This window comes from Pteropus medius, unplaced genomic scaffold (genome assembly GCF_902729225.1).
Source record: "Pteropus medius unplaced genomic scaffold, Ma_sr-lr_union100, whole genome shotgun sequence".
Taxonomy (NCBI): Eukaryota; Metazoa; Chordata; class Mammalia; order Chiroptera; family Pteropodidae; genus Pteropus; species Pteropus medius.
Genome location: NW_024342473.1, coordinates 17,919,582 through 17,942,733, shown reverse-complemented (window position 1 = coordinate 17,942,733; position 23,152 = coordinate 17,919,582). Strand labels below are relative to the sequence as shown.

Here is a 23,152-nt window from a genome sequence, read left to right as displayed (position 1 = left end):
CCTATCCTCTGTGGTTATTTAAAATTCTCTTATTTATAGGTGGAGGAAGTGCACAGAGTAATCCAGTTTCATTCAGCATTAATTTTTAAAGTGGGTATTAAATTAGATAAAATAACTTTTGACCAAAGATGCATCACTTTTTCTCATAAGAAATAATCTGCATGTGTAGGTGGGAGGAGAGAGAGGGATGGTTAAATAATTGAATATGACTATATGGTAGACAACTATGTTGGCTTTAGAAATTATGTTTTAGAAGAATTTTTAATAAATAATCTGAGGAAATTCTTATGATTTTAGAAACAGAAGACTTTCATGACATTAAATGGAAAAGAAAACAGATTAATTACAGTAGTTTCAGGTGTTAGGAGCTATTTTGATTTTATATGTGAGTGTAGGAAAAAAACTAGATGGATATATATTAACAGTACTTGTTTCTGTATAATAATATTATGGTAATTTTAACTTTCTTATTTATGGTTTTCTGTTTCGTCTTAATTATCTACAGACATGTTTCTTTTGTAAGCAGGGGGGATTTTTTTTAAGCTTCCTCGAACGCCTTATGTACTACTTCTAGAAAAAATTTCAGATAAATTCCAAATATATTTAGAACAATGGCAACATTACTGAAATAAGTTTATACTTTCAAATAGAAACACTTAGATAACTTATTTTTATGATTAAGCTCTGTTATGGTTTTAAAAAGCCATTCTCATAGCTTTGTAGCTATAACCTCTATATTTACACTGAATAGTTCTTGGGTAAATTCTCCTAGCTAATGATGGATATAATTTAATTTTTTAGGACTATCTTATGGCATTATCTCTACAACAAGAACAGCAGAGCCAAGAGATCAATTGGGAACAAATACCTGAAGGAATCAGTGATTTGGAGCTGGCAAAGAAACTCCAGGAGGAAGAGGATAGACGGGCTTCTCAATATTATCAGGAACAGGAACAAGCAGCAGCAGCTGCTGCTTCGACTTCTACACAGGCTCAGGTAAAAACTAGTGTTCTGATTCTTAAATATAATGATCATTTCAACAATAAAGAAATTTCTTCTGAGAATTTACTGACTCTTCAGTTATGTCAGCATTTTAGTATCCATTGGGTTGTATAACGTCCAAATTTTATGATTATCTTAATACTTTTCTCATTTAGTAAAGTTATTTTTCCTGAGGTTCTGCTGGCAAGAATTTTCAAATTTATTTTTTAAGTTCTTAATAACTGCGAAGAATATAAACCGATTTCAGCAAAGCCTTTTCTATCAATTAGAAGGCAGTCTGAGGTACTATTAGAAAGAATGTATACTTCAGAGCCAGATAGGTGTGGATTGGCATTTCCTGCTGCAAACCTTGAACAAAGTTCTCTATCTATAAAATAGAAGATAATATTTAACTCTAAGGTTTGTTGTTGAGAACAACTAAATCCAATGTATGACATATATGAGTATTCAACAAAGATTAGCACTTTCCTACTTTTTATTTTTCCCACTTTGTTTTAAGCACTGAAAATGTGACTATTAAGTGGGTTTCTATATACTAAATCTCATTTCATTAAATGAAAAAAATGTTTCTTTTATGTTTAACTGTTCCATGCCAGAACTGTTCCTTTGATTTGAGTATACAAGAAAGCAAGATGCCCTTTAAGGTCTGATGAAGCTTTAAATGAGGTGTCCATTAAAATAAATATAACATTTCTATTTCTAGCTCAAAGAGTGATTACCTCTAGCTTAAAAGGTAAAACCTACCATTTATGATTAGCTTTTAACTAAAAAAGTTCTCTTATTTCACAGAATAAACTTGTTCTATACTCTCAGTTCTCAGGATTTTTTTCTCTTTTTAATATCTTTTTATTATAATATTTAATGAGGTCTTGGAGAACTATTATAGTTTACCAAATGATGTCACTTTCATTAACATTTTTTAATCTTTAACATAATTTTTTTTTTCACTGAAAAGGCTCTATTACAGAGGAGATGGGGCTCAGTTCTTCTTGGCTGCTGCCTTCCTCATGGCTGCAAGGACATTGCTCAGTTCTTCTGTCTTCCTCCTGGTGCGGATGTGTGTCCCCATCCTTTTCTTCATGAACTAGTCCTTAGGGACTTTGAGCAGCTCCGTGATGCACCACTTATAGGGAGCAGAGCTGCAGACTTCTCGGATCATGTCCCACACAATCTTGGTGTGCTCAGTGAGGCACCCGCGGTGGTGGCTGACTCCGCTTACTCTTGGTCACCTTGTGACCCTTGCTGGGGCCCACGGCCATGGGGTAGTGCAGAGCCATGGCCGCTGCTCCTCAAAGGCTGCCACAGCAGAAGGCAACATAAATATTTCTTGAATTTGAGGCTTCAAGCAGTATAATCCTACATGGCATCATTTATTGTTTGAAATTCTATATACTTAGAATAGGAGATACATTAATTATATCTATCCAGAATGATAGAGGCAACTACGTAGACACCATGTCACATAACAAGTTTGTACACCAATAGCTTCTTTTTCCATTAATTATACCTTTAGTCTTATGGTTTTTCTTTCTAGATAACTATGATTAAGCACCTTAAAAAAATTGAGGTAATTTCTTCCTATTTATTTTTCTTAAAGCAAAGCCAGTCAGCACAAGCCTCTCCATCAAGTGGAAGACAATCTGGGAATAGTGAACGTAAACGAAAGGAACCTCGAGAAAAAGATAAAGAAAAAGAAAAGGAAAAAAATAGCTGTGTCATTTTGTAACAAGTGTTGGATTCTATTGGAACCATCTATGTCTTGAGAAACAATACCAACAGGAGGAAAGGAAGAAAAACCGATAAATACCGTCTGTGCCTGATTTCCCAATGGATTTTGTTTATGTTTTTCAGGGGAAAGGTTGTTACTTAGTTACAATCAAACTTTTTCAAGTCATACAGTACACTCTTCATGAGCTGGAGTTTCATGTTACAAGTTGGAAATGCTGTGTGTTGTCTGTCATTCATGAAAAATATTGCACTTATAGCCAAATAAGCAAATCACAGCAAATTTTGTGTCACAGTGACATTCATAACTCATATCAGTTAGTAAGCTATTTTATCTTCTGTTCTAACAATGAATGGAGGTGATTGATTTTGTCTGATTCCTTCCCGAAATCTAAATATTAGCACAATAGTTTCTAAAATTAATTTTTACAATATTAAATTATGATCTAATCCGTGAGAAACCAGGGGTTTAACATAGGGATTTAAAAAGCAAAAAATAAAAATAAAAAATATAACAGGAATAAATAACTCTTAATTGTATATTGGACTAGTTCAGCCCTTGAACAGCTTTACCTTTCTTTAGGAATGTACATTTTAGATATTATCTTGAAAACTGATAGTGGAGCTTGGATTTAATTTAAATAGAAAAAAATAAAGATTTGTATTTCTTTTCCAATAGCAAAAAATTACATAACACTAATACTCATATTTTATCACAATCAGATATTATTGACTTTGTAGTGTTGTGACATTTTGAGGAATTTAAAATATAGGTAACTTGCACCATAGTTACTATTTATTGACTATGATAAATGAGAGTAAAAGTGGATACTAGGCTTTGTAAATATGGGGATGTAGAGAAACAGATAGTTCAATGTCTACCTTTTTCTAGTTACCTTGAACCTTAAAATTTAAATCATGTTTATTTGCTAGAAAATTAAGTACACTTATTAAAACCAACAAAAAAGCACATTTCTGAAAGGAAGTTAAAGATAATCTCTGAGTCTAATAAAAAAGTATTAATTAAAAATCTGTTGGAGGAATTTATGTAAAAGCAATCAGATTTTTTTAACTTATGGGAACCAAATAAACCTATAACATCTTATAGTGTTTGTAGGATTCAGAAAGAATATTTATTGAACTTTATTATGAGGCAACACATATTTTCCTGTATTTCTAGATATAGTTTAGAAAACTATCCTTAATAGTCCTTTTTATATGCTTTATATTTAAAAGTTTGTTTTAGTCATTTTTGAAATGACTATTGCTGCTGCAAATATGTGATTTACATTCTAAGCCTCAGTAAATTTGTTGGTTTAAGAGCATCTTAATCTAACTTGAGCATCCACTTGGAGAATGTTTTTTGTGGTCTGGATTGACAATAGACTACAAAAATATGTGGTCTAGATTTCTTAAGCTATGTCTTTAACATTCTCCATGATCCAAGACCAGTTATAGGATTAGTCTATATGTAAAAAGTAAAGTCTTATTTATAGAAGGAATTATTCTAAGGGAAAAATCCAGGGTCAAGCTGTATCTTTTATATCCTTCTATATTGCATGTCTGTTTATGTTATACCGTATGTTATTCCTTCTAATTTTCTATGCTAGCATGATAAAATCATCAGAGAACTCGTTTGGGGTATAAAACTTTGATACAAAATATTTGGTCTCTTGATAATAACCCAGAATATGCTTACATTGGTTAAGTTATCAAATGTACCACAGAATTCTCTGTTGGCTCAAACAAGCTGACCTTAGTCCAAGTTTACTCAATAACATTCTGTTGGTTGAAGGAGGAAACTCAAATCTTAGGATTTGTTTTTCCCAGAACAGATAGTAATGACAGTGCATCGTATTTCAATAAGAAAACAAAACAAAATAAATCTGAGAAACTTTTAAAAGCATATTCGAGGCCTACTTTTCCATAATTATATACTTATCTATTTATTGCCCTTGCAAAATATATGTGTAGAAGTTATTCATTGGTTATTTGCTACTGTTTTCTTAATTTGTTCCAAGGATAATACTGCCATTCTCCATTCCCTCTGGAGGAAAAAAAAACCTCACTCAAAAGCAGCAGTGCTGCTGTCAAATAAGTAGGTGTCAATGTGTACTTTAAGAAGTAACTAAAAAATATCTTGTTTGTTAATTCAGCCTTTTTCTATGTAATATTTCCAAGTCCAACTTTCTTACATTCCTGGAATTGTTTGATATACCAAGAATAATAATGATAAAATGTTTGCTTTGATTACTGTGGGGAGAAAATTAAATGTTCAATTCTATTAAAACAAACTTCTCAGAGATACTGATTTCCCATCCTTGAAGGTTATGAAGAACTTAGTGTCTTTATTTTCTTATATTTTGCTCAAAGCAACAAATTATATATTCAGACATTTCATTGCTGGTTTTGGTACATTGGAATTTGATAGTGGTATATTAAAGTCTTTCTTTCACAGTATTTCGCAATACTTGAAAATTGTTACATGTACACTGCTAGCAGAAGTTAGAACTCAAACATTTTTCTTTTTAATATTTATAGGCTAGATAAGGGGCACATTTGCATCGACCAGTCACCATTAGAGTTAGCAAAAGAGGCACATGAATGAATGATGATCACTGCACTTTCTTCTGCTTTCAAAGCCTATTCCTTAAGATTAGTGACCAGCCTTTATCAACAATATGAAAATTTTCTTTATGTCTAATCCCATTGAACCAACAATGCTGTGATTTAGAGTAAGTTATCAACACTTAAAAGTACATAGTGTGTGTTTCTAAAGCAAGGATCTGTAACTTCTATTAGATTCTCAAAGGATCTGGGAATCTCCCCTCAAATTTAAGAATCACCATTTTAAGAATACACACACTAAGCAGTTTGAAGCAGCTAAAATTAATTGGCTGCTTCCTATAATATGTTGGTCCGTTGTGCTTAGGTAAAGTAACTTCTGTGTTTCAAGGTGTCAGGTTAGTAGTTGAATGAGGCATAGATTTAAGTTTAGGATTAGGTTTTGGAATGTTTTGTTTTATAGTCTCAGATTTCTAGTATTTGACTACTTATCCCTCATGTTTCAAATTCTTCCTCATACTTCATGATCTTAGTTTAATTAAGCAAATTAGAGCTTAGTTGAACCCAATATTAACCATTTTTTATTTGCACAAAACATTTTCTTTTCAATGAATCACCAACTCAGTTCACTAAGTAAAAATCTTGAAAGGAAAGGACTGGAAATCAAACATATTTAAGGAAAGAATTGTGGTCCCTATGTTAATGTAGGCATATGAAAAGTCAAGGCAAGAATTTCCAGAACTGTCCTCAATATCATTTATTTAAATTTTTTTTTTAAAAAAAGCAAAAGCAAATTGGTTACATTTCATCTAACTTTCCTATTCAATATACCAGTTATTTTAGACATGATGGAAAAATGGGCTTTACCTATCGCATGATACTTGAGCATACAATTTAAACTGTAATTGTAAACTTAATGTTTGCTAAAGTAAGATGGAGGCATTAAAGATAGAATATAATTTATATTTTAAGGACCTGGAAATGTGGAATTTCAAATCATTTTGTGTCAAAACCTGGTTTTGATCTTGCCATGGGCAAATTTTCAGTGCCTCAATGTACTCTTAGGTATGTGAATAATGCTTACTTTAAGCACTCCTGAATAAAGGGCATAGTATAAGCACAGAGTGTTACTGAAATAATCATAAATATTACACATCTTTTGTTCTTGAATGTGCAGGATTTCCCTCCAATGACAGTATTTGTTAAGCCAGTTTTCAGTGCTGTCAAAATCTGTAGAATTATCTTGTCTGAGTATGGCATCATTTCTTCCCAAAATGCATTTTACAGTTGCTTTTGTGTTCTGTGGACTATAAGGTCAAAATCAAGAGTATTTTGGAAGAATAAAAAGCATTAAAAATTTATTTTTTCCAATATCTTTCATATACCTAAATATTTAGATTCTGTTTGATTTTCCTCCATGGAACAAAGTACAATGGTATCAGGTTGCCAATACCATATATGTAAACTTTATTGCATGGATGGAATTCATTTAGATCTCTCAAGGACTATCATTGTTAGGGCTATTTAAATTTTGTTTTTTAGTATAAAAGTTATTTGATAATATGCAGTTTAATTCCTTTTAGAAAGTGACACAATGGTAAAGGAACTCACAGAATCAGTTCTTAGGTTCTCTGGTAATTTAGTGTTTTTGCGTGTGTGTACGTGTGAGTTTTTTTTGTTTTTTTGTTTTACTGAAGTCAAGTACTTATGAAGCTACTGGGAAAACATGAAGAATTGAGGTTACTCTCCTCGGGTGACACTATAAAACAAACTAAAATTTAAAATCGAAGGCTTCCTGAACGAAATAAATTGCAAAATAGAGATAATGGAGTCTGAGTCACAAATTGCAGGACTCTGATAAATTTAACTCTGAAGATCCATCTAAATTTCAGTTCGGGCATGTATCTTAATCGTGGTGTTTCTGCTGTTAAGAAATTAGAGTTTAATAAATTGTGGTACACATATATATTTTTACATCATGGATTCTAGTTTCACTTCTCAAAATTTCATTTCTCAAAAACATGCAAAAACAGTAAAAGTCTTCAACTACTGCCTCAAGTTCAGCTTCATCCTATTCTGAGAAGGATTTAGACTTGTCTGCCTTTAACAGATGGTTTTTAGGGAATGGGACTATCAGATAAGGTGTTGAAATACTATGACAAATATAAAACCTAGCTTTAAACCACAATAGATTAAAGAACTAAAAGTTGTATTATTTTTCTACACAAGTCTACTTCATGTGATACTAATTCTAATAATTTTTTCAAATCACCTAATTTTTCACCATTGGCTTTAAAAACTTAAATCCATTCTCACTGTAATACCCTACTTTCAGAGGCAAGGATGCCTCCTATATTAGAGGTTGTACAAAATAAAATTGTTATGAAGATGATCCTGGCTTCTTTGGCTTTAGTAATTACACCTTCAAATAGGAAGTCAGGAAACTGAGATGCCCATCTGAATTTTCAAATCAGCTAGCTCTTTAAATGGATGTTATAAAAAATAACTGACAGAGCAGTTCTAATTAATGAGATGTGTTCTAAGACTAAGATTCACATTTCATTTTTGAAGGTGTTCTGTACGTCTCTCGATTTTGTCAGTTTTTATTGTTTCTTACATCTTGTGTAAAATAACTTTTTGCTCAGAGCATATAGGATATAAGATATATCTAAGCTTCACAGATTTTTAAAGGTGAGGATTTGAAAAGCTTCCAACAGTTTTTGTTAAAAGGATAAGTTCCTCAATAAAATGACAATTGTTTTCACAGATCCACACATAAGTAGGACACTACGATAGAAGATTGATGTGATTGCTACACAACGATCAGTACAAGGGATAATCTTTACTTGTGAAACTTCAAAGGAACCCTGAAAGTCATTTCCTAAAGTTAGTGCATGTGAGTCTTGTTTCCTTGAATTGTGCAAGTAATTGGATTGTGGCACATATTTTGTGGAATAGCAAGTGAAATGTTATAGACTGCAGAGAAAGTGATCTTGAAATCTAGCAAGAAGAAACAAGTTTTTTTCCTCTACTGTCAGACCATTTGGGTCAAAAAATTGCTATGAGACATCAGAGATCTCTTTGTGCCAGGCTAAGATTGGCCAACTGAAATAGAGATTTCAAAGAGTTTAAATATATAGATTGTGTATGAGTGCCTATTTTTTCTCCTCCTTCCTTTTACTATTTTAATGCCCTTTCTACTTCTGAAATAATTTATGTTTTGCTTTATGACCAGCTTTAATTCCAGTTTAAGAATAATAGCATCTCTAGAGATTGATAGGAAAGAGCACTGAAATACATTTTTTAATATAGATTTTAAAGCAACTACCCATCTTAGGATTGAAATGAATTGCTAGGAAAAAAGTTATTGTCTTAAATGCTAATTATGTTAAAACTATTTAATTCTAAAAACTATATCTTAAATAAGTTTCAAATTTTTCACTTTTGGAAGATTTTCCTTAAAAAAGCATATTGAACATATTAGTTTAAAATGTTTCTGACAGAATTATTCAGTATTATTCAACATTTAATTTCATGTTTGTTACTGTACACAAGGATGGTGTCATTCTTGGATTAAAATGTTGGATTTCTTGTTACTAAAAACTGTAACCAGTGATAATACCCTTAGTATTTTTTATTATAGATTATATTTTATTTCAATAAACTTTGATATTTAGACCAAACAGTCTTTCTGCTATGTATATTCACCTCATTAAGCTACTTCTTATAAATTTAAAATGAGTGGGGAAATGGGGAATTGATATGTTGATTCAAATTTACAAAGGATTAAATCAATATACTTGGCCAACTCTTGATAAAGATAAATTCCCCCTCCCCCACACACACACCCTAGGCTGTGAATAAAGAAACAATGAACTCTAGACCATATACTAGATAAACTACCTGATCCCAATGGTAGACTTGATGTATCTGATATTTTTATCCTCTTGGAGGACTTAAGTTAGAAAGAGCTGAGAAGGGATCATTTTCTCTTTACACCAAGCCAACCTTAATGTAAAGTCTTTGTCAACAATCTAATGTCCAAACCAGCTAATATATGACATTTCTCTGTGAAAGTTTTAGACTCCCCAGCCCTCTCAGCAGAATTAATCATTCCACAGTGTTTTGCTGACTGCCCCTCATTGTAGCACTTTAGATTGTGAGCCTTTTAAGGACACAGATCATGTGTCTTGATTTTCTTGAGTACCTTAAATGAACTATTTTCACTAGTACTTTAAATGAACTCAAATATCTATTTACAGGAATTTTTTTTTTAATACGTACATATTATAGTTATTGCTTACCTGTGCTTTAAAATAAGGTAAGTGAGCTGGATTATCGAATCAGTTTTCTCCTTTAGCTTAAAAGTTATGTACTTGGAACTAAACTCCTTAACCGTTTATCCACCCCTCCTCTCTGATTTTCCCTGGGTACCATCCTGAATCTTCCTAGAGCCAATGGAATGACACATGGGGAACAGCAGCCTCAACAAAACTAAGGTATACAACATTGTTCTCCCATTTCACAGCCTTCTCACAGGGTCTTTTTCCTTACTTTACATTATCCTATGAAGCAGGCACCTATTAATTTATTGTAGCTGAGATTTGAAGTCAAGTAGTCTGACTCCAGAGCCTGCCCTCACAAATATACCTGGAAGGGGACAGATAAGTCCAAGCTGCGTCTGTGTTCAAATTCTGACTCTAGACTTTTTAAGTCACATATGTTTAAAACCCTGCAGAAATCTTCAAAATTGGGCCTATTAGCCCTTTTTGTACTTTTTAGTCCTAGATCAAGTTAATTCTGCACAGCCTGTTTTCTAATCTCTAAAATGGAATAATTTCTACCTCTCAAAATTGTAAAAATTAAATACAAAAAGGGTCATATACATAATAGACAGTCCATAAATTATAACAGATTGTTAATAACAGACTAGGGATTTTTTAAATCAAGCCAAGAACTTTAAATGAGGAGTTTTAAGTGTTGTACACTTTTAGTGGATAAAGTGTATGGTGCATGAATTATATCTCAATAAAGCAGTTTTGAAAAATTTTACTAAATATAATTCATATGTATATATGAACATCATATATGTGATTATATATAACATACATCATAACCAAGTAGGAATTTTCCTTGGTATGCAAAGTTGATTTAACATTCATTATCAATGTAATTCACCGTATTAACAGAATGAAGGGGAAAACCCATATGATCACCTCAATAGACACAGAAAAAAGCGTTTGACAGAATTCCATACTGACTTGTAATAAAAACTATTAGCATGTTAGGAATAAAAGGGAACTTCTTCAACCTCATAAAGGGTATAAATGAAAAACAGTTGACATCACACTTAATGAGGGAAGACTAAAATGCTTTTCCCCTAAAATTGGGAACTATGCAAGAATGTCTGCCCTCACTACACCTACTTGACATTCTATTGGAGATACAAGCCACTGCAAAAAGGCAAGCGGGGAAAGGGCGTTTACACTGGTAAGGAAGATATACTGCTTTTTTTTCAGAAGGCATGATGGTGTACATGGAAAACCCTGAGACATCTACATAAAACTAGTAGAATTAATAAGTGAATTTAACAAAGTCACATGATACAAGGGTCAATATACAAAAATTATGTTTCTTTGTACTAGCAATGAACAATAAAAACATTTAAATACCATTTATAATAGTACCATAAATATTAAATACTTAGGGACAAATTTAACAAAAATGGTTAATCTACATAATGAAAATTATAATACATACATTGCTGAGAAATATTAAAGAAGGCCTAATAAATGAAGAGATATACCAATTATGGATTGAAAAATTCAATATTGTTTGTTAATGTCAGTTCTCCCCAAATTTATCTATATTTTCAACACACTCAAAATCTCAGCAAACTTTTCTTGTAGAAATTAGTAAGCTGATTTTAAAACTTATATAAAAAGATTAGCCAGAAAAATTTTGAAAAACATAACAACATTGGAGGAGTTAATGTTACCTGATTTCAAGACAATATAGAGCTACTGTAATCTAGACAGTGAGGTATTGGTGAAGATATAGACATACAGATCAATGGAACAGAATAAAGTCCAGAAGTAGATTCACACATATAGGGTAAATTGATTTAAAACAAACAAAAAGGTGCTAAGGTAATTAAATGGGAGAAAAGATAGTCTTTTCAACAAATTATACTGGAAAAACTGGCTATCCATATAGAAGAAAATGTTCCTCAACCTTTAATTTGTGCCACACATAAATCAACTTGAATAAATTTTATCTAAATGTAAAAGCTAAAGCTATAACAGTTTTAGAATAAAACAGGAGGAAAACCTATGTGATCTTGGGGTAGGCAAAAATTTCTTAGGACAAAAATATTCAGGAATTTTGAAAGAAAAAAGCTGATAAACTGAATTTCATCAAAACTAAAATCTAGACTTCAAATGATACCATTAAGAAAATGAAAAGGCAGGCCACAGATTGGAAGGCAGTATTCCTAATATATACCTGATAAAGGACTGGTAACCATGATACATAAAGAGGTCCTACAACTCAAAAAGAAGACAAAAAACACAATTGAAAATAGGGTAAAGATCTGAACAGCTAATTCACAAATAAAGATATATCAGTGGTCAAGAAGCACGTAAAAACATGCTCAGTATCATTAGTCAGGGGAATGAAAGCTAAAACCACAATAAGATAGTTCTATGCCCACTAAAATGGCTAAAATTAAAAAGATTGACAATACTAACTCTTGGTGAGTCGGTGGAGCAATTTGGACCCTTTACATTGCTGATGCATAATAGTACAACCACTTCAGTAAACTCTGCCAGTTTCCTGTAATGTTAAACATATGTTTACTATATATATTATACGTAATAATATATATATATCCCAGAAATTCCACTCCTATTTAGTCAAGAGAAATGAAAACATATGTATACAGACTTATATACAAATATTGTTTTATTCATATTGAAAAACTGTCAACTCAAATTCCCGTCAATAATAGGTGAATGCGTAAAAACCTGTGGCACACCAATACAGTGGAATACTACCAGCAACAAAAATAAGGAACTACTGATACAATACAAAGCAACATGGCAGAACTGCAAAAACATTGCACCAAATGAAAGGAGCCAGGTCCAAATGACATTACTGTATGATTCTCTTTACAGGAAACTCTAGGAGACATAAAATCTGTAGTGATAAAAGATAAGTGGTTGCCTAGGATGGGAGATATGGATTGTGATGACCAGGAAAGGGCACAAGGAAAACTTTTAGTGATGGAAATATTCTGCATCTTAATCAGTTGTGGTCGCTTGGGTACATACATGTGTCAAAACAAATTAAATTGTACACTTAAAATATGTGCATGATATCATTTGTAAATTTTACTTTAAAAAATTTTTATTTCTACATACTAGCAATGAACAGTTGAAAACTGAATTTTTAAAAATTCCATTTATAATAGCATCAAACAAGAGAACTACTTAGATATAAATTTAGCAAAATATATGACACATACACTAAAAACTGGAACTTTAGGTACTTCATTTCTGTCATTCTATGTGCCCACTTAGAGATTTTATGTTTAAGTTTTTAAAATAGTTAAACAGAAAACTAGAAAGTATAATTAGTTTTGCTTGGTAAGTGCAAATTTGTTGATACAAAAATATTTTACCAAATTGTAATATCTTTTAAAAACTTTATTTTAAAATTAAAGAAAAAAACAAAGGAAATGCTTAATACAGAAGTTAAATTTGTCCTATGGAGGATATGTTACTGTGGTATCAAATATATTATATATTCTACTAGTCATATTCTACTGGATGAAATGGCTTGATGTTCTTATAAGTATGTACCTATGTTTGAGTCTTGGTTCCATCACATGCTATCTTTATGATTTGAGGCAAACTGTTCCTTATTAGTCACACATGTAAACTGCAAATAATAATAGTACCTACATGTTAATCATAAGTTTGTTGTTAAAACTGAGTTAATGCGTGTAAATTGTACAATGCCTAGCACATGGTAGGTGGTCAATTAATAGTAACTTCTGTGATGACATTTAACAAGCCTGACACATAGTAAGCTTGAAATATTAGTTACCTTACTATGCGACAAGATTTTTTTCCCTTTAGTTTCCTGTAATTGATTAGAATGATCAATTTCCTATACTTTGAATTTTTATTATGTTAGACAGTAGGAATCATAAGGTCATAAAACTATGGATAAAGAAATCGGAATCCATAAAGGTTAAATTACATGCTCCAGATAGTAGGATCAGTCTGACTCAAGACCTTCTAACTCTTTATCTCATTTCTTAATCTTGTGTCTGGCTATAACCGTTCTAAACCCTTTTCAAGGGTGATGCTCTAGTTAATAAGATGAAAAAAAAAAGTACTGCTTATCTAAATAATATACTATTAATATTTCACAGCTCAACCAGGACAATTCTGAAAGCTCTGGACACAAGTGCCTAAAGCTGATGTAGAGGTTCCCCTTCCCCCACCCCAAATGGTTCAACTATATCGAGTTATTAATAATCAGTTACCTAGAAAATTACATTAATCAGAGCATTTCATCCCACTGGCATAAGACGGGGTTTCTAAAACTAAACGACATGCGTTGAAGCAGTGATAAGGAAAATTCTACTACCCATAAAATTCCCAGCTGCTCTTCAAAGGACATTTGGTCCTACCTACTCTGAGCTTTATCTCTGTAGTGATTCTCAAACCTGGTTGTACATATGGAATCCTCTAGGGAAACTTTTGTGGGAAAATATGCCTACGCCCCATTCATGAATGCTTGGGGTTAGGGCCCAGGCTTGAGAACTGCAGCCTTATCTCATCCAGTTAGACCTTAGATTTTGTCCTGTACAACAGCTGTTACCAGTTCTCTATTTCACCAGCAACCTTTACAAATAAAGTTTTTCTTTTGTCTTAAAACCAGAGGGCATAACTTGCCAAGAGAAATAACGAGTGGAATTTTTCCACTACTCCACGCATATTTTCCCGTTTAAATCCTTACAACAGCCCTGCCAGGTAAGACAAGCTGCTCTTAGTATCCTAGACCTATGGATAAATTGCCCATAATTGCACACTTCTAGTAAATTGCACAACTGGCCTTTGAACTCCCAATTCCTGTATATTCCTAAGCCTATGATCTTTAGACTGGACCACCCCGCAAGTTGTTCCAGAAGTGAGGGCCTTCCCTGTAATATAATCTGGCCCAAGTTTGAATTATTAGAGTAGTTTAGTGGTAGTGAAGAGATGTACACAAGGTGGCATAGATCCAATCAGGCTGCCTTTCTCTGAGACCAGAGAGCTAGGAACAAGAGGGACCAGGAAGTATTTAAATAAACTAATAGGTATAAAATAGTTTTAGGAAAGCTAGTATATTTTAAAGGGCTGTTCCTTACGTTTTCTAAATTTTTAATCTTATCATATACTAGAGGGATGCACCGTTATCTTGTCACAGTATGTTTCCTGTTCATATCTCGAATGCTTGACTGAATATAATGATAAATTAATGAATTAATATGTTGATGGTCACTAGAAACTTATTAAGAGAAAGAAAACTGTCCCCATCCAAATGACTAGTTATTGCTTGGGCTTAGTCTCCAATAAACTGATGAAAATTTAACTACTGATCTTTCATACTTGTTTCCTAACCCTGCTGGCAAATCCAAGTGAGAAGCAAAATATGATTGAGCATGGCACTGGGGCAAAGGTGATTTCCTAAGCAGGTATCTCCCCTCAGGGAGTGAGAGCCCCAGAATTAGGACTATCTCATATTCTGGGCAGTCTGTCCCTAAATAGTCCTATTTTTTTTTTTTACTGGGGGCTGCCACAAGGGGTGACATTGCCAAGTCCTCACCTTAATTTTCAGTAGATACTGTTACTCATAAATAATCAATCTTAGAAGTGTTTGTTACATCAATGCAATTTCAAAATAAAATACAGACACCCCTTTCAGACCCCCAAGACAAATTACTACCAGATTGCTGCCCCTAAACCCCTGGTATAAAAATTCTGAATCCTCCACATGGTTATTTGTTCAACAAATATTTGAGTGGCTACTAAGTGCCAGATGCTGGGGATATGGCAGTGGGGAAAAAAAAAAAAGACAAAAACTTATCCTCCTGGAGCTTACATCTGAGTAGGAAGAGATAATAAGTAGGTCCAATAGGAAGGTGGAGTGGGGAATACTGAGGGTGGAGTAAGAGTGTGACAGTTTTAAGTATCAGGGAAGGCATCACTGAGAAAATCACCCTTTAGCCAAGATCTGGAGATATGCAGATGTCTGGGGAAAGAGCATTCCACATCGAGGAATCATCAAATGCAAAGGCTAGAGATGGGATGCTGTATTCAAGAAACAGATCAATATGACAGAAACAAAGTGAGCACGAAGAGGAGGCAAGGAGGCAAGTAGGGCACCCCAGAGGCTTTGCATTTATTCCGAGATGGAAAGATATTAAGAGGGTTTAAAGCAGAGAAAAATAATGAGGTGTGGTGGTGTAGATATAAAGTGATTGGTACGGAATATTTAAGTGAAAATTAACTATATGAAATCTGATCCTTAAGCCTGAGTATAGCAGAAAAGAGAAAAATAGCTTATCTTATAGAAAGCACTTAAGGATTTTAGAAAATAGTGTTTCAGGTAAAATAAGCAGTATTTATTGACTAATACATTTTAAGAGATGTAGGAAAAAATTTTATGTGTAGTTGCCTTATTGACTTGAGAACAGAACCTAAATATTTATGAGGATTAGCCGATTTGGGGGTAGGCGGGTGGGTAATTGAACATGTTAAACTAGAAGTGCTTGAGAGGAATGCTAATCAAGCATTCGTTGGAGGTATTGGGTAAGATTCACCTTTTGTTATGAGTTGGATTAGATGAGGTTCTTTATAAAGAATACAAGTGATCTGACTTTTTTTTCCCATAAGGATCCAGTAAGTATTTGTTGGGACTGGCTTAAGTATGCAGCTACTGAGTTACGTGACAATCTAGCAAGGGCTATAAATTCAGGCAGAAGGGATTTTTAATTTTCTTTTAACTTTACATATTTAGGAGCTTAGAATTTTTTTCTTGTAATTCTGAAGCTTTTTTCTTTTACAATTATTTTTGGTATGTATCATTTCTGACTTCAGTGTCTTGCCCAAGCTTTCTTGAACTACTGTATCTGTTGCTCCTAAATCACTGAAACCTTCTACATTACGGTGAAACTTTTAGATTGCTCATCCAGTATATGGAGAATACCAAAATTTCCTCTCTTTTGGTTTTAAGAGACCTATCTTCCTTTATAAAATCTCTAAACTTGGTTTTCACTACTGAACCTTAGCCAGCCAGATCTCTACTAACTGGTGCCCCCAAATCTTGAGAGTATTCCCAACCGCAATGCCAACATTTCAGAAGGTAGTTTTGTCAGAAAACTGGATCTTTGATTTGCTCCAATTTTTCTACACTTACACTAATGAGTACAACAGTCCATAGACAACGTAGTTAATTATAGTTTCCTCAGGTTGCTACGGTATAGCTTTTTCAAGAGCAGGTCATTTTTCAGATACCCATCTGAAAAATGTGTGGGACAGTAATTGTTACCTATGGCTAGCAGAATTCTTCTGAGTATTAGGCAAGCAAATGCACTTAAAATGCTTAGCACATTGCCTAGCATACAAAGTGCTTAGCAAGTTAGCAAATGTGAAATCCCTTGTGAGAGTCTCACTCTACAAATGAGGAAACAGACTAGAAGCGACATAATGACCCAAAGTCGCAAAGAGATGCAGAGGTGAAGTTCGTTCAACCCCATGCTGAGGATTCTACTGTGCCATTCTACAAAGTGTGGGAATGAGGTAATAAAATAGACCTCTACACACACACACACACACACACACACACACCTGAGGTAATAAAATAGACCCCTCACACACACACACACACACACACACACACACACACACACACACACACCCCTGCTCCCGACAGTTGTAGAACTGGGAAGGGCAGAAAAGGTTATGAAATCCAGAGCAATACAGCAAGTGCCAGTTCCCCAAAGGGCCCAAGACCAGGGTACATGCCTGCCAACAGCACTTGGAAGTCTGAGCCATCTCCTGGGCACAACCATATCTACCCAGTAACATTTGTTGCAAGTTCTACACAGACTCCTCAAATCAAAAGCTGACCTCAGCAATCCTTCGTTCCCATCTTTCAGTCTGTAAGAACATACAGACTGCTTAATTTACCAAGAATCTAGACCAGGGGTCACCAACCACCGGGCTGTGGACCGGTACTGGCCCGTGGCAGGTAAGCAAAACTTCATCTGTATTTGCAGCCGCTAGCACCACCACCTCAAGTCATCAGGCCTTAGACTCTCATAGGAGCACTGGTCCCTGGTGCCAAAAAGGTTGGGGACCGCTAAGCTAGACCATTTGGATTATTCATCACTGATTTATATAAAGGAATACTGGAGGCTTTAAGAAGCAGTATTCATAATTTACCTTGAATGGCTTTCCTAGAAAAGATGCCTTAAAAAAAAAAAAGCCATAAGATTAGTGGTGAAATTGCCAACATTTCAACAGAACGTACGCCAAGCTACTAAGGTGAACGGTCAAAGGCAGACTTATTTCCTAGGAACAAAAGACCAAAAAACTACCGTTTTATAACTCTAAACCTAGTCAATTACTTTGGGTTCAACTCCAGAAAGGGCTGGACGACTAATACCTAAAGTGCTGGAAACAAAGACACATACACTTCCAGGTGTGGATTTTTATTTTCACAGCGACAACAATGCCTTCCCACATACAAGTATTTACAAAACCCAACTGATTCACCAATCTAGAACCTGGGTTTTTTCCATTTCTCAACATAGTTGGGAACATGGAAACATTAATACCCACATAATCCCCAGAGATGGAATTTATCCATCAAACAGTACAGATTACCTAAAAGTGCACTTACCTGCACAACTCAGTCTAAGAACCTCAGTGATACAAACCTCATGGCCAAGGTTTCATTAATCTATTTGGCTTCATACCATGCAAACCTGAACAAGTGCGCTGCTACACTAAACTGAAAATCAGTTCTCATTTTACAATTAAAAAGGTTCTCAACGCTTTAGCAACTATACAGAATATGAAGGTTTATTTCAAAAAGAGTACATTTTTTAAAACCAGGATACACAGATGCACTTAATGTAACAGTACCTTCTGCAAAAATAGGTTACATAATACTCAGAAATGCAAAGAACAATCTTATTCTCTAAAAATTAGACAGCAGACTTTTTAAGCTTAGACAGCCTTCAAAATGGAGGCTGAAAATGCTTGGTGACAAGAAGTAACTCTAGTTCCTGATACCACAGAGCTAGTGCCGCAAATTAAACTACTACCACACAGCTGCAAACTACTCTTTATATTCACACAGCGTTAAACAAAATGGTTTTAATTCCAATCTTTTCAAATGTCTTGGTGCTGCAAGAAAAAAAGTTGAATGATACACAAAACTATTAAAAGTTACAACAGAACTATTTAAACATCTTCTCCAAAATTGAGAAAAGCAATCATGTTAAATTTTAAAAAAGGAGAAAAAAAGAAAAGTCCGACAGAACTCTCAAGCAAGTCAGAGGTCCTCTTCGTAAGTAGTCAAGTAAAGTTTACAGGAGATTTCAATAAATTATCTTGAAACCATGGCAGAGAGTTAATTTTCAGAATCGTCTTGGAGGTCCGCCCTTAAATGGCTTAAATCCAGAGCCACTTCCTCTTGGCATGGAATTGCCACTGATTTGTACAATTCTATTAATTGGGGATGCATTACTGAAAAAGGTTTAAAAGAAAAGTCAGCAAACAAAAGAACAAATAATTAGTTTATATCTACAAAGTACTTATAATTTATCAGGCACTATTCTTTGCGCTTTACCCATATTAAATAATTTATGGTTTTGAACAGTCCTGTGAGGTACATACCATTACTAACACCACTTTAAGGATGAAAAAGTTGAGATCTGGAGGTTAAGTAATTTGTCCAAGATCACAGAGCCAATAAACAGTGGAGGAAAGATTTGAACTTGGGTAGGTAAATTTGCCTCTTAGTAAGCCACTTAATGGTATGCATATGAATGGACTGGAGCAGTGGTTATCAAAGTGTGGTCCCCAGATCAGCATCAACTAGGAACTTGAACCTTTGAGCTAGAAAACATTATTCAAGAATTTTTTTATATGTATAATGCAACATAGTAGGTACTGAGTGATAAAGACCCACCAAAAACCTTGCAACAAATTTGGGAGATAAAAACCCATAGAGAAATGCTTTTAAGGAGAATAAAACCAGATTAAGAAAAGGTCTAACGGGCTAAGGAATCTGGATTAGATCCTGTGACCGAGAGAAGCTGCTTGTGGTTTCGGAGCAAGTAAATGGTATAACAAAAATTAAGAAATAGCATGATTGCTAGAGCAGGAAAAGACTAATTTGGGAAGACCAGATAGAAGCTGAAATGAGGAATAAAGCACAGCTATTACAAATATTTTTTTAAAAAACTGAACCGCACTTATAAATTGATATAATAAGATGAGGTCTGTGGTTTTCCAGTCGAGGTGAATGAGATGCATAGTGGCACTGGTAAATTAAAAGCTAAAGGCAACAACTGGGACATGAGGTCTGAAACAGGAGAGGAATGAGTTTGCCTGTGACCTTGTATTTATGCATCTACATGGAAATCACCATATAGAGCTAAAAATAAAGAGTCGTGTCCAAAGTTCAACCATTTGAAGGAGCCAGCAAAAGAAATTTTAAAAGGGAGAAAGAAATTTATGGTGCATTAGAAAAAAAGCAGTGTCTCAAAAAATGGAAAAGCAATGGTAGGAAATAGTGCTTAACCAATGAGAAGCTCGAGAATTAAGAAAATAAAGAAATCTATATTTATTAAGAAACAAAGGCACTAGTGACCTTTAAAACCAAAGACAGAATGAGTGATGAGGCTGTGCAGGCACAAATATAAACACTCCCTCAAGCTTGATGGCAGAAGTGACCAATAGTAGTTACTTGGGTTACTAAGCCAAGCCAGTATTTCTTCTAAGACAGGGGAATGAGAAAGAAAGGACATGGAAGAGAGGGACAGGACAAAGACTTGCCAGCTGAAGGGCCACAATGAATATTGGTGTGAAGAGAAAATAAAGCTCGCCTCTTAACATATGAACAGGCTTTGAGCTGAATGTCCAAAAGCTATCTAGTTATCCGAAAAGAGAGGAAGCTGGATACTTTCAGTGTTCTTCCTTTCCAGGAATTTTAGGAATGGTAGGTAGTAAATAAGAAGATGGTTCTAACTTGAAGTTAATGTTCATCATCTACTGGATTCTGACAGACTTACATATACATACCTATATCTAGATCAATATGCAAGAATGATAATCAATTAATTTACAATGAAGAATATAAACAAATTAAAAATTAATCAGATGCCCTGCATAAAATCTGGAGACTTTGAGGTACTATGGGGAAATGTTTGGTCAGACCTAGGATTGGTGTAATCCAATCTCTCAGAAGCTATAATGACCTTTAAGGAAAGGATAAAGGTGTGCCTGTGTGCTGGCGGAAAAGTCTGAACTGATTAGTTACATACCTTGCATGCTGGTTTATCATGCCTGCCCCTGTCCGGCCATCACCCATTCGCCTTGCATCATGATAGCCAGGTCCTTGAGAAGGTGGACCATGCCACTCTTTCCTTGGTCCACTTGTGTCCCGTCCATGGCGTTCGACCACATGTCGTTCTTCAGGATAGTGCTAAAGAGCAGCATATTAAAAGGAAAGTCATGACACCCTCAGCCTCACACCAATTTACTTATGCTGGTGTGCCTTTAATCAGAAGCAAATCAGTAAGATGTCTGAGAAGACAAAAGGATGAATAAAAAGGGTTTCCATCTATCTTGCACTGAGGGGCTTCAGGTTAGGGTATGGAGGAAATGATTCAGCACTGTAATTTCTATTTCTATATCGTCTAGCACCCATGCACTTTTTAACACTTGAATATTTCTGGATCTATATATAAAGCCTGAATATATGTATATATGTAAGAAGACATGGTGAGAGGTCAAAACCTGAAGACAAATCAGAATATACACAGCACACAGAAACAGGATTGGGCATCTTGATTTTACAGAGTACTAGTTAGTGTTATGGCTCTTAAAAGGTCGTACAGCCATGAAAAACAGTACTGAGTTCAAAGAAAAAAAGGCATAGAACCAAGGAGCTAAGAAGAGTTAAGTTATGATACTCAGTCTACAGATATTAAAGCTAAAGGTACCTAGAGAGATAATACTGGCAGAACTTATAGACTTACATTATGAAAAACAGAATTTTTGAGAGAGAAAGATCTCTTGCTCAGGACACCTTTCCTAAAAGTATATCTGAATGCAGGGGGCTAGTCTATGAGACTGCCCTTAAACTTTACTCTAAGTAAGGCAGAATATCTGGATTATAAACCCAGTCTTTAAGTTCTGTTCAGGTAACACAGCTCAATGAACTGATCTTCTGAACATTTCTACTTATTAGAAACATTAAAGCTTAAAATGCTATCAGGCCCAAATCTGTTTCATACATGCTCTGGATGAAGTGGAAAGCGTATAGTGGTACTAGCTGGAAGCCCAAGGGATTAAACAAGTAGTAAAAAAATGTTCTTAGAAAACCTAGTATGTATTCAAATACAAAACATCAGAGTATAATGCAGGCTGAAGAATGGATACAAACATACATTTCAGAATTCTTTTTTGTATCTAATTTAAGATGATATTCTGTATGTGCTGTCAATCCATGTATCAGTATTTCACCAAGAGAATGCTTTCAAATTAGGTAAAAGGTTTTTGCTCATTATAGTTGCTTAAGAGAGGAAGATACTTTGCCCAGGTTCATTAACTTGTACAAGATTCAAATCAATAAAGGGTAAGATGCAAAAATATAGAATATTCCACTTACCTACCCTTAGAAATAAAAGAACAAAAAAGAGACAAAAGTTTTATTTCAGTTCTACAGTTTAAGCCAGCGGTCCCCAACCTTTCTGGCAACAGGGACCAGTGCTTCTATGAGAATCTAATGCCTGATGATCTGAGGTGAAGCTGAGGCAGTGATGCTAGTGCTGGGGAGCAGCTGCAAATACAGATGAAGCTGTGCTCCCTCACCTGCTGCTCACCTCCTGCTGTGGGGTCTGGTTTCTAACAGGCCATGGACCAGTATCTGTCTGCGGGCTTGGAGTTTGGGACCCCTGGTTTAAGCTACTCATTAAAGTATGAGAGAAAGGAGAGTACTTAAAAAAAAAAGAATAAGTGAAACAGAAACTCAAGTAGGAGCCAAACATTTCCCACACAGTTTGAAAGCCTCAGTTACTTAAAAAGAAATAAAACTAACGTCATCAAGAAGGCTTATCTACCAAATATAACAATTCTCAAATTTCAGCAGTAAGTTTAATAAAAAACAGAACGGGAATTATAGGGCTAGTATCCTACTTCTTTATACTACTGATGTTCAACTGACAGGAGAATATGAGAAATATTAAGATCTTTTACAGGAAACTGGTCTCCCGATCATTCTAATCCAAATATCTAGGCCACATCAAAGTAAGTCCTCTAAAATTATTTCTGAAGAGTTCAGAATCAACCTTCATAAGCATTTACCTGTGCTCCACTTCCTCGGTCTGTGATGACTCTGTCTCCGTCTCTGTTTCCATAGCCCGAAGCGTTACTGCGACTCCCAGGGGGAGCCCCTCTTACACTGTGTCCTGAAACTTCTCTTCCAGATCGTTCTGGCCTTTCAACTCTGTTAAACAAAACCCCAAAACATATATGATCAAAATTCTATTATAACTTTATTTTTAAAA

General features: G+C 34.5%; 2 protein-coding genes, 1 long non-coding RNA gene and 1 pseudogene across 6 annotated transcripts in view; 1 reads left to right on the top strand and 3 right to left on the bottom strand.

The window, feature by feature from the left end:
* Positions 1–8,975, top strand: part of MINDY2 (MINDY lysine 48 deubiquitinase 2) — a 60,213-nt gene extending 51,238 nt beyond the window's left edge. For both annotated transcript variants that reach the window (XM_039865470.1, XM_039865471.1), the window contains exons 8-9: positions 802–996; positions 2,600–8,975. In XM_039865470.1, coding sequence (XP_039721404.1) covers positions 802–996; positions 2,600–2,728 — 324 coding nt within the window. In that variant the 3' untranslated portion in view covers positions 2,729–8,975. The remainder of the gene's footprint in view (positions 1–801; positions 997–2,599) is intronic.
* LOC120604586 (60S ribosomal protein L36-like) lies at positions 919–2,604 on the bottom strand (annotated as a pseudogene).
* Positions 8,976–12,237: 3,262 nt separating the features above from the next.
* On the bottom strand, positions 12,238–17,606 carry LOC120604583 (uncharacterized). The gene is made up of 2 exons (XR_005653378.1): positions 17,234–17,606; positions 12,238–17,161 (listed from the first exon to the last, which is right to left on the bottom strand). It is a non-coding gene; the product is annotated as an uncharacterized LOC120604583 (long non-coding RNA).
* Positions 17,607–18,045: 439 nt separating this feature from the next.
* SLTM (SAFB like transcription modulator) overlaps positions 18,046–23,152 on the bottom strand; it is a 40,096-nt gene continuing 34,989 nt past the window's right edge. For all 3 annotated transcript variants that reach the window (XM_039865466.1, XM_039865468.1, XM_039865467.1), the window contains exons 19-21: positions 22,950–23,091; positions 20,906–21,066; positions 18,046–19,103 (exon numbers count right to left, since the gene is read on the bottom strand). In XM_039865466.1, coding sequence (XP_039721400.1) covers positions 18,995–19,103; positions 20,906–21,066; positions 22,950–23,091 — 412 coding nt within the window. In that variant the 3' untranslated portion in view covers positions 18,046–18,994. The remainder of the gene's footprint in view (positions 19,104–20,905; positions 21,067–22,949; positions 23,092–23,152) is intronic.